At 36.1% G+C, this 17,570-nt stretch overlaps 1 protein-coding gene across 1 annotated transcript in view; it reads left to right on the top strand.

Moving 5' to 3' along the window:
- Nucleotides 1-17,570, top strand: part of ATP13A3 (ATPase 13A3) — a 37,532-nt gene that overhangs the window by 9,086 nt on the left and 10,876 nt on the right. The window contains exons 7-27 of the mRNA XM_065674850.1: nucleotides 271-405; nucleotides 1,201-1,273; nucleotides 2,041-2,172; nucleotides 3,072-3,251; nucleotides 5,248-5,405; nucleotides 6,082-6,270; nucleotides 7,247-7,308; nucleotides 7,898-8,048; nucleotides 8,584-8,700; nucleotides 9,521-9,538; nucleotides 9,625-9,778; nucleotides 9,867-9,987; nucleotides 11,169-11,293; nucleotides 12,199-12,377; nucleotides 12,853-12,975; nucleotides 13,059-13,138; nucleotides 13,898-13,940; nucleotides 14,038-14,147; nucleotides 14,999-15,095; nucleotides 15,975-16,047; nucleotides 16,875-17,052. Coding sequence (XP_065530922.1) covers nucleotides 271-405; nucleotides 1,201-1,273; nucleotides 2,041-2,172; nucleotides 3,072-3,251; nucleotides 5,248-5,405; nucleotides 6,082-6,270; nucleotides 7,247-7,308; nucleotides 7,898-8,048; nucleotides 8,584-8,700; nucleotides 9,521-9,538; nucleotides 9,625-9,778; nucleotides 9,867-9,987; nucleotides 11,169-11,293; nucleotides 12,199-12,377; nucleotides 12,853-12,975; nucleotides 13,059-13,138; nucleotides 13,898-13,940; nucleotides 14,038-14,147; nucleotides 14,999-15,095; nucleotides 15,975-16,047; nucleotides 16,875-17,052 — 2,498 coding nt within the window. The remainder of the gene's footprint in view (nucleotides 1-270; nucleotides 406-1,200; nucleotides 1,274-2,040; nucleotides 2,173-3,071; nucleotides 3,252-5,247; nucleotides 5,406-6,081; nucleotides 6,271-7,246; nucleotides 7,309-7,897; nucleotides 8,049-8,583; nucleotides 8,701-9,520; nucleotides 9,539-9,624; nucleotides 9,779-9,866; nucleotides 9,988-11,168; nucleotides 11,294-12,198; nucleotides 12,378-12,852; nucleotides 12,976-13,058; nucleotides 13,139-13,897; nucleotides 13,941-14,037; nucleotides 14,148-14,998; nucleotides 15,096-15,974; nucleotides 16,048-16,874; nucleotides 17,053-17,570) is intronic.

Below are 17,570 nucleotides of genomic sequence, written 5' to 3'. Positions count from 1 at the left end.
AACTTAAGGTGCATCAGATGTACCTACTATTTTGCTTTGAGGTGTATTTAAAAGTACATATTTGCGTATTCTAGTAAGAACTGTGCTTTTGAGGGGTTGAGGAAGTAATAAAAAAGAGGGATAGTTTGGCAAAACCGGCCAACCTCTCAGTTCTTCACACATGATTTTTTTTTTTATCTCCTTCTTAGAGGAGGAGAATGATTTTGACTCTGTTCTGATGGAGAATGCATGTGACCCTGTGGTGTAACTAATATTCTGTCACTCTTCTAGGTTCTGAACCCTTTTTACATTTTTCAGTTGTTCAGTGTGATATTGTGGATCACTGATGAATATCACTACTATGCATTAGCAATTGTGATCATGTCTGTAATATCCATTGTTAGCTCACTCTACACCATTAGAAAGGTAAGTTCAAAGAAAACGGATGCATCATTTCAGCTTTTTAGTGATTGGTGTATTTTGATATTAAATTGCCTACAAATCTTGAAGAATTTTTTAGAGGTATACAGGTAGAATGTTGTTACAGGGTTTCCCTTTTTGAGCTGGAAGAATTCGGACTTGCATTTTTCCTCAAGACCTGTCTCTGCTCACTTTCCATGCTGTTGAATCAGTAGGCTGATCTCAGATAACATAAATGCTACCTCACTTAAATAAAACCCAGACACAAGTTTATAGTAAGTCATATTTACAGTAGTGATTCCATCTTGCATTGTTTTCCTGTGTTTGAAAAAGTCTAACACAATTAAGCACCAGCCAGATGTGTGAATCGTTAAATTGGTGGTGCATTCATTTTGTAGACTTAGCTGTAGCTGGTGGTAATCAAAGTACCAATTATCCTTAAATTGCAATCTGAATTCAAACCAGAGACAAAAAAAACCCTCTTACCTTAATCCGGGGTCATACAACTACTGCAGTTTTTACTTACGTATGTTAATGACCAAATGTTTATAACATTTTGCCTGGCAGTGTATGTTTGCTTCCAGAATGCTGGTAAAAGTAGGAACCTGTACAGATAGATGCACTCAAACTATTTAACCATGAGTTTCCTAAACTATGTTCAAGATAATGTTTTGAGTAACATTTTGTTGTAAAAGAATGTTGGTGAAGAATCTCATCACTTTGGTTTGTAGAAATAGAACGTGCACATAGAAGAAGGCAAGCTGTGCTTTTAAATAATAAACTGTTTTCTCCCCTTTGCAGCAATATGTTATGTTACATGACATGGTAGCAGCTCACAGCATTGTAAGGGTTTCTGTCTGCAGAGGAAACCAAGGTAAATTTCACAGGCTATTTGGAAAGCTGGGTTTAAATTGTCCATTAGCAGTGAGTGTAAAGTTGATGTGCATCTGTTCTTTCTTTGATCATCTTGAAATGCTTGATTTCTTAGCAAAATTGTATGGGGAGAAGGAGAAATTGCCAAGGGGAATTTAGATAGGATAATAATATGTTCAGTATTACACTTGTAGATGGTACTCTTAGCAAGTATCGGGTTTGTTCTAGATTAGGTGTTCGTCCTATTCTTGTTTCTCATTATCTACCACATGTACTACGTATCTATCATATGTAACTGTCACTGTAGTTTCTTTCTCAGCTTAAAGATGTGCATGCGTTGGGTTTCCATTACAATTTGTTACTCAGCAGGGACTGCAAATTGATTTCTGGACTTTTGCTTATTTGGATACCACAGCAATTGAAGATGGTTAGGTTGTAGTGTGATACTGTTTTGTAAGACATGCATTTGTATTTGACTTGTATCTTTATACAGACGTTTTACTGTAGCTGATTGTTAATACCTTTTGTACAACCTTGTTTCCTTTCATTTGTTATGATGAACTATATCCAGGTGATCTACAGTTTAATCTGCAGTGGAATTGAGTTTATCAGTGGCTTTTTCTGTTTTAAAAAGCCTTTCATAATGCCATCAAGAGAACAGAGTATAATCTCAGTTGTCACCACGTGGATCTTGGCTGTGGGGATCTTTATGGGGTTTTGTAGATGGTGGCTATTTTCAGGTAAACTTGTTTGTGTTTTAACACTCAGAAATAGAAGAAATCCTTTCCACCGACCTTGTGCCTGGAGATACCATGTTGATTCCATCTAATGGGACAATTATGCCCTGTGATGCAGTACTTCTCAGTGGTACTTGCATTGTAAATGAAAGTATGTTAACAGGTAAAGTAAACTTGATACAGTTTTGTTTGGCTAAATGTATTAATTTATACCTGTGTGCATGCTTAAGTTGCAGTATGTTCTAGCAGAAGTGGATATGCTTGTTTTGTGTGAAATGTGTACGTTCTCAAATTTACATATGCTCCTAACTACTTATGTACTTGTGTTCTGCTTATCTGCAACAGCTACCTGGTGCTGCTTGGCAGCTCCAAAAATGAATGATGGTTTCTTGTTGAAAAGCTTTCTTGATAGCTTGTCTCCCTGCTTCTTGATTTGATGTTCTGAGTGCAAATTGAGCTCTGCAGTATGTTCCTTCATACTTCTTTTGCCCAAACTTTTTAGCAGCTTCCATGAATGCAGGTAGTGAGTGTTCTGCTGTATTTAAAGCCATTAATTATTATTTCAAGTTGTGCCTGCATATTTGTGTGTTTTATCATGTTAAATTCTTTAAATATACTTAAACCTCTTGCTGCTACTAGCAACAGATAAATTGATTGCAGCCCAAGCTTGAGAGTACTCAGTTACCCAAGGAGCTGGAGCTGATGAAATTTGTTCTCTAGTTTCTCTGAGTAAAGATGGGGTGATGCCTTGCAGCAGCATAAGGATGTTTAATCCTGTTTTCTTTCAGTAAGTTGTATTTTACACCAGTGTGATTTGAAGTAAGAGGTACAAAGCCTGTATTGGTGAATAACAAGTAGAGTTAAATAGGATTTTATAAGGAATCTGGTGAGCTGAGACTAATAGGTGAGACTGCCTAGTAACATGCTGAAAGGAAGATACTTTCTCCATAAGTCTGCTTTTGTGCTGATGAAGTGAGATTTATATTGCTCTACTGGAAGTTGTGAAGCGGGAAAATGTATACTGTTATTTGATCTTGCTTAAACATTCTTTCTCCATTTAAGGTGAAAGTGTTCCTGTCACAAAGATTAATCTACCAAATCCTTCGGAATATCCGAAAGCAATGGGAGATGAAATATACAGTCCAGAAGTGCATAAACGGCATACTTTGTTCTGTGGAACCAATGTAATTCAAACCCGTTTTTATACTGGAGAATTGGTCAAAGCTCTAGTAGTGAGAACAGGTAATGATTGTTGAGTTTATCACTTGTTAACTTATACTTTGGAGTATTGTATTGAACGTTGCTAAGCTTGGATAAATGAGTATAGCCCAAATAATTTGATAAATGTCTACAACAGTAATAGAACTAGATAATGGTCTGGAGAGTATCAGCTGGCAAGCAAGAAAGTAAGTCAGTATTTAGCATCAGTTTAAAACTTCCCTGAATGTGTTTTGAAGTCCCTTAGGTGTCTTCTGTGCAGTGTGTTGGTTGAACTACATGAGCCTCTTTGAAAAGGTTTGCCATATGATTGGATTGGGTGGGTAGTGGGGAATGGCTTATTTTACTGGAATCAGTGGCAATCTCAGATGGTTTTCTTTGCCCACGATTTTGTCAAAGAACATAACATTTGCTTAGAAACTGCATTTGATCTCTTTCTACAGAGGTGCCTCTTCATACTAATATGTTAAAGGTTTGGTTTTAGATAACACAGATATTCAATTGCAGAAAATTGCAGAGACTGGTGTAGTTGTAGGATTCTGCTTTACAAAGATGATCTTAAGAGAACCACCACAAAATAGAGGAATGTAAGCTATAACCAACTTACACTAAAACTGGATAGAATAAACTTGACTACATTCACTAGAATACTACTTAAAGCAAGTTTTCTAATAACTTCATCCTGATTAGCCTCTTCTTCTTTCTCTGGTGTCTTTACCTTCTTTTAGTCTGTTTTAGCAGTAAATATTCTGATAATTTTTTTAATTAAATCTGTTGTGTTTCTAGAAGCTTTTATTAGTCTATTTTTTTTATCAGCGAAAAGTATTTCCTTTCCCTTGAACACATCTCCCTATATGTAGGCCATCCAAAACAGCAACAGAAATGAACAGCAGAAGACTTACTTTTTTCTATTCTGCAGAAAGACTCAACACATGGAGTCTTACTGCCCTCACATCTAGAGTTATCTTTTTAATCTGTTCTTTGCCCATGACAGGTCAGAGTTAGCACTTGTTTACAACAGTAAATGGGATGAATTTAGCTCTGTGGACCATGTTCAGATTTTACGTGTGGACAAGTACACTTTTCCTGCTATGACTACATAGAGAGAGAGGAGCAAAGGGGTATAAAAGTTCTCTATTCTCCTATCTGGTTTACAGGAACAACTTTTAGTCAAGTAGGGCATTTCCCACTCCACAGAACTGGACAGACATCGCAGCACTTGGTGGTGTCTCGCTCCTAAGGTGTCTGATAGTAAGAACTGAAGTAATTCTTACCTAGTGATGTATAAGTAAAAATCCCTTTATCTGAGGGAGAAGGATGCAAAAAATTGAAGATACTAGATAATTTAGTCCTCGAATTCTGGGAGAGCTGGACTACATATGGTTGTGTGCAAAGACGTGTTGTCTTGATCTTGTAAATGGAGATGTAAGATTGATCTATTGGAACTGTGCTTACAGCTCTCTTCAGAGTTAAGCCTTTAACACAAAATGTTTGGTGTTCGAGCCGAAATATATATAATATACTGATGAACTTAATGTTGTGGGTTTTTTTTTTTCTCCTGAAACGCAGTTCATGGGTATGTTAGTGCATACGTCATTGTGAACTTACAGAGACTTGTCACTTAAGTACTTAAGTTTGGACTGTATGGATAACTTCATTTTCTTTTTGCAAGCACTGGCTTAATTGGATAACTAATAAATATACCCACTAGCTTTGCACTGTAAGGGACAAAATGCAGTACAACAAACTCTTCCAGGCCAAACCACTTGAGGCTTTACTGCTGCTGTAGAAGAGGGGTTTGTTGGCATCAGCTGTATGTCCTTGCCATTGTAGAGAAGCACTTACTATGGTGTGCATGTATTTTTGAGGAACCTTAACTAAATTAATGCAAAATATCTTTTACTGTATATTGAGAAACAGTCTAAAGAAATTAGTAGTGTAAGGGTTTCATTGGGATTTTTAATATATTTGAATAGCTTTGCTCTTGTTTGTACTTTCAATAACTTATTTTTATTTCTAGGCTTTAGTACTGCTAAAGGACAGCTTGTTCGTTCCATACTATATCCAAAGCCAACTGATTTTAAACTCTACAGAGATGCCTATTTGTTTCTTCTGTCTTTGGTTGTGGTGGCAGGCATTGGGTTTCTTTACACAGTTGTCAACAGCATCTTAAATGAGGTATGTTTTCATTTCTAGTCAAGAACTGCCTTATTTTAGAAAGGGGCTGATGATTACAATCACTTCAGATAATGAGAAACAAAGGAATTTGAAGTCAAAATTTCTTTGCTTTATTTTATATCCATGGAATGAGAAAGACAAGCTTATTGAGAACAAAATTCAGCTTAGAAGCAGGACTTCAATATATTACAGTGAAATTTGAGTTTACCTCTATTTTTACTGACACAATTACTACACTTTTATCTTTATTATATATAAGATTTCTATCCAACTGATAATTCACTTGGAAGAAATAGGATAGAGCATATCTAAAGCATGCTGCAGGCAAAACATTCTTACCAAGAAATTGATAACAGATAACGGTAACTTTTGTCTCTCCAAAATTTTTGCATTACTTAGTTACTGTTTTGTAATGTAATTGTGTTTAAGTAATGTATTTGCTGGGGAAAAAGTAAAAATTTTAAGTAATGAGTGAGTTGTGGATAATTTAGGACTGGATTATCATGGTTGCTTACAGTGGGTTAAGATTGCTAGGTTTCTGGGCAATCCAGGATGTGCTGTACTGGGGAAAGCAATATGTGGATTTTGCTTTTGGTAGCAGTGATGTAATGCTTCAGTGAGATAGTAAATCTTTAAATAGCTAGTTCTTGTTCATCCACTCTGACCTTTATTACAGGTTCCAACTCATACCATCATCATCGAGTCTCTTGACATTATCACTATCACGGTGCCTCCAGCTCTCCCTGCTGCCATGACTGCTGGCATTGTTTATGCACAAAGAAGGCTGAAAAAAATTGGCATCTTCTGCATCAGTCCACAAAGGATAAATATTTGTGGCCAGCTGAATCTTGTGTGTTTTGATAAGGTTAGGTGAATTTTGAAACTTTGTGTTGCCACCTGGAGGGGCATTATATAAAAGAGAATTTGTATAGACGGGCAACTACAGGAAAATTCATTACTTACGTATAAATCAAATAATTTTTTGTCCTGTTAGCTTCCAGGTGTTCAGTGTTTATCACCTGTTAACTCACTTAATTTAGTTTGCTCTAAAAAGCTCTTTATGTAATAGAGAGCTGCTTTCTTATCTCAAGTCTCCCAAGTCCTAACTTACTATTGGCACCCCAGAAATGTGATAGCTGGGGTTTGTTTTACTGGTTTTATTTAGTAGACATCTTCTGGAAGATGGAAGTGTGAGGTCAGACTTGTTTCTTAGTTTTATTTATTTCAGTGAAAAGCCAGACCAGCATATTTTATTATTACTCCTTAACAGAAACACAAGTGAAAGACAGTAATGCCAGTAGCCAGAATCCTTTGCTTGTCACTATGCCTTAGATAGAATTTATTTTCCTCTTTAGATTTTTAGCTAAAGTCTTAAATATCCAGACTGGATTTATTATTTCCCTTGTAAAGGTTTTCCAGTTACTGTTTTAGCTATGTAAGAAAGTAGTCCTAAGGGCTTAGTGCCCATTTTCTGTTGCCCCCAAGCCCTGAATATAGAGATGTTGAGCTATTATCTTTGAAATTTAAGGGTCTGTTTCTCTTTTCATGTCTCCAGGGAGGGGCATGGCTTTGAATGTTTTTTGGTTTTGTTTTTTTTTAAGTTATTTAACAGAGTTGGAACTTCAGTTACTGTCCAAAAGCAAGGGAGATACTGTATTTCCTGTCCTGAAGTCCTGCTTATATTTTTATATGTATTTTTTTGTTTTTTTTTATGAAAGTAAAATAAAATGCATTGTGGAGGTGTAATTTGGTTAATTAGTAGCTAATTTTTGCTTTACCTGAGGAAAATTTGTTTCTGAAGGCTTTTTTCTTCTTGCCATGTCCTTTGGTTTATTTTGCAGACTGGCACACTTACTGAGGATGGCTTGGATCTTTGGGGAATTCAACGGGTGGAAAACGCTCGGTAAGGATAAGCTCGCAGCTGGTAGCGTATGTGATACCTAGTTGTGCTTTAGCAGCTGCTGCAAAATAGAATAGAAAATTCCAAGTTATCTCATACATGTTTGCATTTCTGTAATGAGCGGTAAGAATGCAACTGGAAATATAGTTTGTGTGTAATGAAAGTTATAGGTCTCTTATGAGGCTGAAGTGAAATTTAATTTATTAAAATCTGAGATCTTGTTAGGTTCATACTGCACAAATGATGCAATTAAAGTATAGCATGTTTTCTTAATCCTGTCCTCCCAGGTGATGACATTTTGGGCTGCTAAAATCAATTAGCTTAACTAATTTAGTTAAGTACAAAGTGATAAGTGTCTCCGTATGAGGAATCAAACTACAAAGTGAATTAATGCAGTTTTATAAGGAGATGGAAGTAGTGACTGTTTTGGAAGATTCTAGCCCAGAATCTTGATCTATTTTCTGTGATGTGTGAAAATACAAGTGAAGAGACTTGTGCAGTCAATTTTCTTCTGTTAATATAAACAAACCTTTTGAATTGGCTCATAATAAATAATTATAGTGCTAAGTATATTATTACTTCATTGTTTTAGTTTCCTTTTGCCGGAAGAGAGGGCTTGCAGTGAGAGCTTGCTGAAGTCTGAGTTTGTTGCTTGCATGGCAACTTGTCATTCCCTTACAAAAATTGAAGGGGTGCTTTCTGGGGATCCACTTGATTTGAAGATGTTTGAAGCAATAGGATGGGTAAGTGTCTGCTTGTTTTAGGAGACGCAGCATTTTCAAGATTAGTAATCTGAAATTTCTGATCCTGCTACATACAAGATAAACCATTATACAGTGTTTTAAGCTGTAACTGTAAAATGGTGGGCTTTTGACAATGCTTGTGTGTCAAAGGAAGTCTTAATATGAAAATGTTTCTGAAAGGTGTTTTTCATTAATAGAACTGAAAGAATCTGAAAAGCTAATTTACTTCTTTCTGATGTTGTTTGTGGCAAAGTATCAGTACACACGATAAACATATAAAATAGCTAAGTGAATCTTTATGTTAGCTGCTAAATTAAGACACTTAATTCTGACAGGAAATCTTGGTTAGAAAGGCCATGGCACCCTGGACATACTTCAAGCCTGTTGGGTTTTTTTGGGTATTGTTTTCTTGTTTGGTTGGTTTGGTTTTGGTTTTGGTTTTTTGGTTGGTTTTTTTTTTTTTTTTCCTGAAAATTACATTATGAGAAAATCAAAGTTAATGAATGTATAAAGTAGTTGATTATTTTTAATACAGATTTTGGAAGAAGCAACTGAAGAGGAAACAGCCCTTCATAATCGAATCATGCCAACAGTGGTTCGACCTTCAAAACAACTTTACCCAGAATCCAAGCAAGGAACAGATCAAGAAATGGTAAGAAAAATCAAAGCAATTACTTGAGTTGAAGTAATCCTTCATGTTAAACAAATACGTTGTACCATATGCTGTGGTTCTGGCTGATATAATTTAAATTGGTTCAAAACTGTATGGTTTCTGATGACAAAGATAGGGAAAACATGCCTAAATTGTTGTTTAAGGTAGTCCTTCAGTATATGCCACTTTTAGTGTGAGCAGACTGTCAGCATCATTACCCTTGTGAACTAGCTGTAAAGTGCTGTAATGCTTTTTGAACTTACACCTTTTAATATTAGTATCATTACACGTTTTAATATTAGTATCATTACCAAATCCTTTTTGTGCTAATGAAGTGCTTAGGTATGCTCCCTTTGCAGTTATAGTTAAAACAGTCATTTGTTAATATCACTCTATGGTGCAGAATTCTTGCCACCATTGCGTACATGCACAGCAGTAATTACCGTGCAGTAGTTGTCACGAACATTCTTGAAACTTATTACATGATTTTTTGGGGGGCATACTTCATCATCATGGCCTTAGTCTAAAATCCATAATACTTTAATCATTTACATAGGCTAAATAAACACAGATTGGACTCTGAAAGGTCTTGCAAATTCTAATCAAGGAATCAAGCTCTAAAGTTCTGTCTCACTTAAAGGATACTGAACAGATTTAATAGATTCATATTCTTCTGTAACGAATCCATTGCAAATACAGTGTGGCTTTATGCTGAGAGTGCTGTGTAGGTTCATTTACTTATTTTTTTGTTGAAAGACTTTGTAGCTGAAAAAAATACTTAGTATTTACAGTAAATGTGGTTTGTTTTTGTTTTTTTTAGGAATTGTTTGAGCTTTCGGTGAGTATGCTTTTCAATTAGGCATGCACCTCTTTTCTTAGAATGTATGTGGATGTGACCCTTTTCTTCCTTCCTGTATGACACAGACCAGTTATGAAATTGGAATTGTGCGCCAGTTTCCATTTTCTTCAGTTTTGCAACGTATGTGTGTAATAGCAAGAGTTCTAGGGGAGAAGAGAATGGATGCTTACATGAAAGGTGCCCCTGAAGTGATCGCAAGCTTGTGTAAGCAGGAAACAGGTAAAAGAACAAACTGTATTTTCATTTCTTGTGTAGCTCAGCTGCAATATGGATAATTTTAATAACTCTAAACTTGAACTTTTTTAAGTTCCTGTTGACTTTGAGTGTGTCCTCGAAGAATACACTAAGCAGGGCTTCCGAGTTATTGCTCTTGCTCACAGAAAACTGGAGTCTAAGCTTACATGGCACAAAGTCCAGACTATTAATAGGTAAGAGTGACTTCACTTTCTTAATAAGCAGTTATAGGCTTTAAAAGCTGCATGCTTTGGATTAATTTTGTAATGTTGATTTTTGTTTAAATCTATTACTACTGTTCTTTCTTGACAAGTATAGTTCTGTGCATTTTTTTATTTGTACCCCGTACAATACATAGAAATTTAAGATAAGGAAGTTTTTCAGCAATAACGTGGAACATCTTTAAGCTTGAAATGAACTGTAATATTTTTATAGTGTTTGATTTATATTAATGTGCAGAAAACCTCATCTGATTTCTTTGTTAATTGATAATACTTACATCATCTGTGTCTATTAAAGATAATGGAATGACACATAGTGGAAACTCTCCTCTGTGCGTTTGTAGTTTCTTCATCTGCTATGGGCAACATGTCGTTATTGCAGAGCTTGTCAGGAAGGTTTAGAAGGTAGAAAGGTTTCTTCCTTCAAAGAGTAGTATTTCCTCTTAATTATTTTTCAGCTGGTCCTAGTTTTGTGGGTAATGCTGTCTGTCTTTTCTATAGTGTTCAGAAAGTGTAGCATTGACATGAAAATGCCAACTTTGTATTCTTTTGTGTCAGCTCTGTGTGCAAGATGACTGCAAAGCAATACAAAGCAGACAAATGGATTTTCCAGTTTCAGGTGTGAAAATCTACTGTAACAGTAAAATACCCAAAACCTGTAAATATTAACTTTCATGTAAACCAAAGTTAATTAGTTGCTTCAATTAGCTAATATCTATTAATCTTACTAGCCTTGGTAACATTATTTGGTGGCTTGTATGTTAAGGGTCAGCTAATTTGGAAATTGGAGATGTGATTCTAAACAAATCTTAAAATTTGGCTGCGAATGCAGTTAGCCTTGTAGCATTTTTTTTCTAGGGATATCTCTTTTGAGAATGTAATCTCTTTCAGAAAGATTTTTTTGTGGAAGAAACTAAAAATGGAACTTGAGGAAAACATTTTCTCATACTGGTTTTGAACTAAAACAAGGGAAGTAAGTATAAATGATTGCGAAAGGTGATAGCTCGCAGGTGACCTTTTTATAAAGCAAATTCTTCACTTTTCATGATTCAAAATATGCATTTCCCTTTGATAAACAAAAAATCAGGCTCTTTAAGCTACATGTAATAATTGTAATTCTTGTAATGTTCTCTTCCTTGCCTTCTTTTCTACAGAGATGCTATTGAAAGCAACATGGATTTTATGGGGTTAATTATAATGCAAAACAAGTTAAAGCAAGAAACCCCTGCTGTACTTGAAGATTTGCATAAAGCCAACATTCGCACTGTCATGGTTACAGGTTAGCACGTAAACATTCATACTCAAAAATCCATCTTAATTTGGTCTTATTTTAAGTATAGTGTATGAAATCAGATTGTAGTGTCAATAGGCTGGGATTGCACTGTATATATGGTAAGAGGAAAGTTTAGAAACTACAAGAATATTCAGACACCAGTCTGCTGTTTCTTTTTGAATGAAAGTTGCTTTGGTAAGTCAGAGATCGGAAGCCAGTGTAAGGATGAGTCCTCTCCCTAGCTCCATGCACAAGTTACTTATACTGAATTGAAGGATGAAAAACCTTAGCGGTCTTCCAAATCAGACTAGGTGAAAGTCCTGGTCTGATCTTATGGCTAACCCTCCTTTGAGTAAGGGGTTGGACTAGATGACCTCCTGAGGGTCCCTACCATTTTGAATTGTATTATAATAAGTCACTTTTTGGTGGTGTTTTTGTGTTTGTTTTTTTTTTAAGAATGACTTATGTCCCTGTTAAGCAGGCTAGGTATCTCTACTCAGTGTTTTCATGCAATAGATGTGTTTGCTTTTTAAATCACAGGTATTGCAGCTTTGGAATAATGTTGTGATAGGCTGGCAATACAACTCAGTGTTTGCATGTTCTGTGGCTGTGTTTAAAAAGTGCTATTTTTAATGACCACATGCTTTCTGCCAGATTTTCAGTATATCCTAAGGTTTGGCCAATAGGATATCTTTATGGCTGAAAGAAGCATTTTAGTGATGTTAGCGCAGAGGAAGGGTTCAACAGGCTAGGTTTTGAATTTTGTCTGAAGGCTTGGTTTGCCCCGAGGTTGTCACTGGTATGTCAGGCAGTCCTTTTCCTAGTTTAAAACTGTCTTTGTTAGCTTTTCTGTTAATGTAGAGTATCAGTGAAACTGACTGAAACTTTTTTAAATGCAATTGTTTTAACAGGGGATAACATGCTAACTGCTATCTCTGTGGCCAGAGACTGTGGAATGATTCTACCTCAGGACAAGGTCATTATTGCTGAAGCACTACCTCCAAAGGATGGGCAGGCTGCCAGGATCAACTGGCATTATGCAGATACCCTCGCAAAATGCACTAGTTCATCACCAGCCATAAACTCAGAGGTAACGTGAGCATTATGATGCCCTTACAGTGTAAGCAATTAGTTTTACGGTTGAGTTTCTTTTTATCTTATTCCATCAAATAGCAAATCTCCTGTTAAGTGTCAAATAAAAACTGATGTACTAGTTAACTTTCAGATTTTAAAGTACCAGAGAGTAACAAAACAGCTGGGGGAGCTAGCTTTTCAATGGTGATACGACATTTGATATTTTAGTTCTGCAGGAGACAGGATTTTTTCCCCATTTCAGTCTGTTAAGACTGCTCTAGCTGTTTGTAGTTGAAATATTACACTGTGTTTTCTTGTTACTAAATAAGTGCTTTCATTATATGAGGTTTCCTTTCAAGTAACTTTCTTAAAAACCTCCCATCTAGTGTGGGATCTTAAGGAATACCCCTCTTGAGTATTAGCTTGAAATTACAAATATCTGTGTAAATACACTAGATTACACTACCAGAGTATTGAACTACTTTTGCTAGGATATTCCAGTTAAATTGGTCCATGAAAGCCTTGAGGATCTCCAGATGACCAAGTACCATTTTGCAATGAATGGGAAGTCATTTGCCGTGATTTTGGAGCATTTTCAGGACCTGGTACCCAAGGTGAGCATTTCATTTGAGTATGAACACTTCTGTTGGTGAACAGATTTTACCCTGTGAGCATTAAGAAATCTTCTGTCTTCCAGCTTGTGTTACATGGCACTGTGTTTGCTCGCATGGCACCAGATCAGAAAACTCAGCTGGTGGAAGCTTTACAAAATGTAGAGTAAGTATTTGCTCAAGCACAGCAAGTGGGAGGGTTGACAGACTGTTTGGTGTGATAGGAGGAAAAAATTATGTATGCTGCTAACTGTTCTTCCAAATGAAAAAAGCTGGGCTAATTATATATATTGTGTATATATATAATTACATACATATGATATATGTAATTACATATTTTTTATATATATATTAGTTTGGCTAATAAAACTTCCTTGAGTTGGTAAATAAGCCTGTTAGCTGAGCAGGAATGAGAGTAGTACCATCTGCTGGCTGGTTGTGAAAGTTTCAGGCTTTTCATGAAGTTACAAATGATGAATAGCTAAACTGACTAACATAGTTTATAAGTCTGGTTGCTTGGATTAATAAAAGAATCCATCAAATGTCTTCTCTGTATTACAAAAGTATTAGTGGGATGACTTCCCATTCACGTACAATCAGTATACTACTGTCTGTTAGTTTCAGGCCTTGCAGCTATACAAAATACTCCAAAAGTCTCTTTTCCTAGGGCAAAGATGCTTTAGACCATGTTGGAATGATAGAGGGCTTTGATAATCATTACTGGTTTGGTTGACCTGTCTACATCATACTACTTTTCTGTCTACTTCCTTATATGTATAATAGCAACAGTAATTGCTTTCAGCATTAATGATCAGTCATTATGCAAACCCTGGATAAGTCAAATTAACTTTATTTAATGAAATAAGCTAAATGGACAGCAATTAGGGAATGATCCAGAATGCTGACATGTGTTTGGTTTTTATAGTTACTATGTGGGCATGTGTGGAGATGGAGCAAATGACTGTGGAGTAAGTATGTTTTTATTTCCCATACAGTGCGGTTCAGTTAAATTTTACAGCTGAAAGACAGTTTTAAAATGTTCTCTACTTCAATGTTAACTGGCAGGCACTAAAGAGGGCACATGGTGGTATATCTTTGTCTGAACTTGAGGCTTCTGTGGCATCACCATTCACTTCCAGAACACCTAGTATTTCCTGCGTGCCAAAGCTGATCAGGTAATGCGACTTACTGTGAACTTAAATGCGCCTGTGTAACTCTTTTTGCCTACGCTATATTAATATATGTTTGATGCTGTAGAAGGCCAGCTTGAATTAAAGAAAAAGACATACATTTTTAGTAGTTCTGGTTTTTTACTGAAGTTACTCTGAGCAAAGGCTACTCTAATCAAAGGCATGATTTAGTATTTTGTTATAAACCCTTTTGTCCAGGTAAAGTTCATTTTTCAAAGCCTGAATGAATTTCTACATGTTAGTATTTAATTTGATGTCTTAGTGACTGTGCTGGTTTCCATAAAGGTTGTGTTTAATTGCAAATGGCAAAATCCTTCAGGTAACTGCTTGGTACCACACAAAGTAGAAAACAGGTTTTCTAAATAGGGCTTGACAGTTTTATTCTAGAATCGGAAGTTAGGTAATAATTTTGGATAAATGTCAACCAGAGAAGAATCTCCTTAAGTCTGTGTGGAACTAATGAAGTAATGTGTAATCAGAAAGATTTCTGGTCAGCAACTCTGTGGTTGACTGCATGCTCATTGAATCCATGGAGTAAACTAGTGCTTCATAGGTATTTTTGCAAGCAGGCCTTCATTTTAAAACCTCTGTTGGAAAACCTTATAAAGTCTAAAGAATGCCAGAGTAAGGTGGTGGCTCGGTTCAGAAGGCATGCTCACAACTTTAATATACTTAAAAGTGTACCATTCTGACCCCTTTTTCTCTGTATGTCTTCAACATAATGTCCCTCAAAAGGGTTTGCTGGCATGTTTAAGTGCAGCTAACATTTTGCTAAGCAGAATATAACTGTTTGCACAGAAAACTTACTAGTTATATGATTGCATTTGTTTTGACAGGGAAGGCCGTGCTGCTTTAATAACTTCCTTCTGTGTGTTTAAGTTCATGGCATTATACAGCATTATCCAGTACATCAGTGTTACTCTGCTATATTCTGTAAGTATTCTGTAAATGCTTAAGCAGTGTCAACCTAATCCAGAGATTTAAAATTTGATAGATAATTCATATAAATTGTTGCAAGTCTATTTTTGAGTACACAACACCAGCATTCTAAAAACTGCCTTTGGACTAAAGGTATTGTTTGTATTTTTGTCTTGTTTAATGTTAACGGTATGAAAAACATGGTAGTGTCTATTTTAAAAAGGCAGTAACTAATGCCTGTGTATATAAAGTCACTACAGTGGGAAGACCAAATAAGCATAAAAATTGAGCAAAAGTAAGATTTTCAATTATTTAAAAACTCTCAGCAATTTTAAATAGCCTAACTATTTAAAGGGCAAAGCATTCCTTTTATGTAAGGATTGAAAGAGAGCAGCTTGCAAGTATTGGGGAGGGGAGCAAGGCAGAGTGTTTCCTGTTAACATGACTGGATTCACAATATGGCACGTGGTAGAAATCCTGGATTTTAATTTGCATTCTGAGTAAGTTAAACATGTAAAGCATTAAAGGACCTTTGAGGTGGAAATTTTGACAACTGTATGACTACATCCTAACTTATGGTGTTTTGAGAATTGTGAGCCTAGGCTATTACTTCATTGGTATTTAAGATTCAGTAATACAAGCTTGATTATAAATTTCAATTACAAATAGCCTGTGCATTTTAAAACTGAAATTGTCTCATGCCTTGATACTTCAGCAATTGATCTGTGAATTGTGGAGTACTTAAGACTTCTACAGAAAAAAATAAACCAGTTTGACAAGGCACTGTCTTGTCAGTAGGGTGAAATCTAAAGAATTAATGCTGTAGGAGTGTCACTGTAAGATATTTCCTGGTGTGAAGAAATTACCAATATTTCAGTTGTGATTTCTGTCTAGATCCTGAGCAATTTGGGAGATTTCCAGTTTCTCTTCATTGATTTGGCAATCATTTTGGTGGTTGTCTTCACAAGTAAGTATTGTGCTGTACTGCTGGCTTCTATAAAGCAGTTTTTGCTTGGTCAATTTTATTTATTTATGTATTTTTGATTCCATATTGTTTGAAGTAAGCACCATGATGTACAATTTAGATGTTGCAACTACTATAGTTTATGCATTAAAAACCCAAACCACTGTGTACCAAGTTAGATTCATCTGAAGTTTGTGAAATGTCCTCATACAAAAAGCAGGTTGTGGGCATGATCTTTGAACAGTAATTGTTCACGGTACAGGAAGTCATAAATCTCTACTGACATAAGGAAACTGGTTTTGGAATCAAAACAGAAGTTGTTACAATATAATCTTTCTCAAATGTTTTGATTTTTCTTGCATTTTTGGTTGAAATTCTGCATACAAAATGTTGTACTCCAAGCTATTATCTAGTGAAGTATTAGATTCCACATAGGAATCAGGCATTCAGTTTACTGGCTAATGGTAGAATACTGTTTTTCAGTTTAATAGAAAATGCTTCTTTGAATGGCAAACCAAAACTGACGAGCTGTAAGTCCTTATGCAAGACAAAAGGAATTTGGCCAGACGCTACTAATTCCTTAAGTCTCATGGTTTCGATTACTGTCCCCTGCTGTCCTGTGTTGCTGGGGGTAACTAGCCTGTAGAAGGCACTGTGGCATTATTCTAGAGCAGTAGAATCTTTTCAAGGTGGTTTCACACTTGCAGTTCTGGACTGATTTTTAAAGTGATGTCATGAGCAAGCCATTCTAATTTCACAGAATGTGAACAGAGTAACCTTTGGAAACCATAATGATGGAATATGTAATTTGGTTTTTGTTCTCTTTGCAGTGAGTCTAAACCCTGCTTGGAAGGAGCTTGTTGCTCGAAGGCCTCCATCAGGTCTTATCTCAGGTCCACTTCTGTGTTCTGTTTTGTCTCAGATCATCATCTGCTTTGCTTTCCAAGTCTTCGGGTTTTTTTGGGTCAAACAGCAGTCCTGGTATAAGCCTTGGAGTGCAGAATTTGAGTAAGTATTTCAGTGGTTCCATACAGAATACAGTAATGATTGGAAAACTATAAGTAATAATTGCTCTCTTTATTGACCCTCTTTGGGTACTTGAGATGTAAAGCTTCTGTATGGCAGGTAGTCTGCTAAAACTTTTGTGAAAAACATACCAGTACATAGGAGTTACCCAATGGCTGAAATGCAAAATTGGGTCAGAGCCACACTGCAGGGTCTGAAGACTCCTCAACTTTGGGACAGTTGAGATCAAAATTGTAAATTAATGGTTCAGACCTATTTTTAACCCTTCTGTTGTGAATGCTCAGTCCCTGGCGGTGTCCAAGGCCGGGTTGGACAGAGCCTTGGGTGGCATGGTTTAGTGTGAGGTGTCCCTTCCCATGGCAGGGGGGTTGGAACTAGATGACCTCAAGGTCCTTTCCAACCCTAACTGTTCTATGATTCTATGATTTTCCTGTTAGAGTTACAGTAAATCAAGTTGCTATTTCAGAAAACAGACATGTTTCAACCTTTTTTTAGATCGC

Source organism: Lathamus discolor, chromosome 3, assembly GCF_037157495.1.
Source record: "Lathamus discolor isolate bLatDis1 chromosome 3, bLatDis1.hap1, whole genome shotgun sequence".
Lineage (NCBI taxonomy): Eukaryota > Metazoa > Chordata > Aves > Psittaciformes > Psittacidae > Lathamus > Lathamus discolor.
Note: the sequence above shows the minus strand (reverse complement) of the source record. Positions and strands in the feature narration are given on the sequence as shown.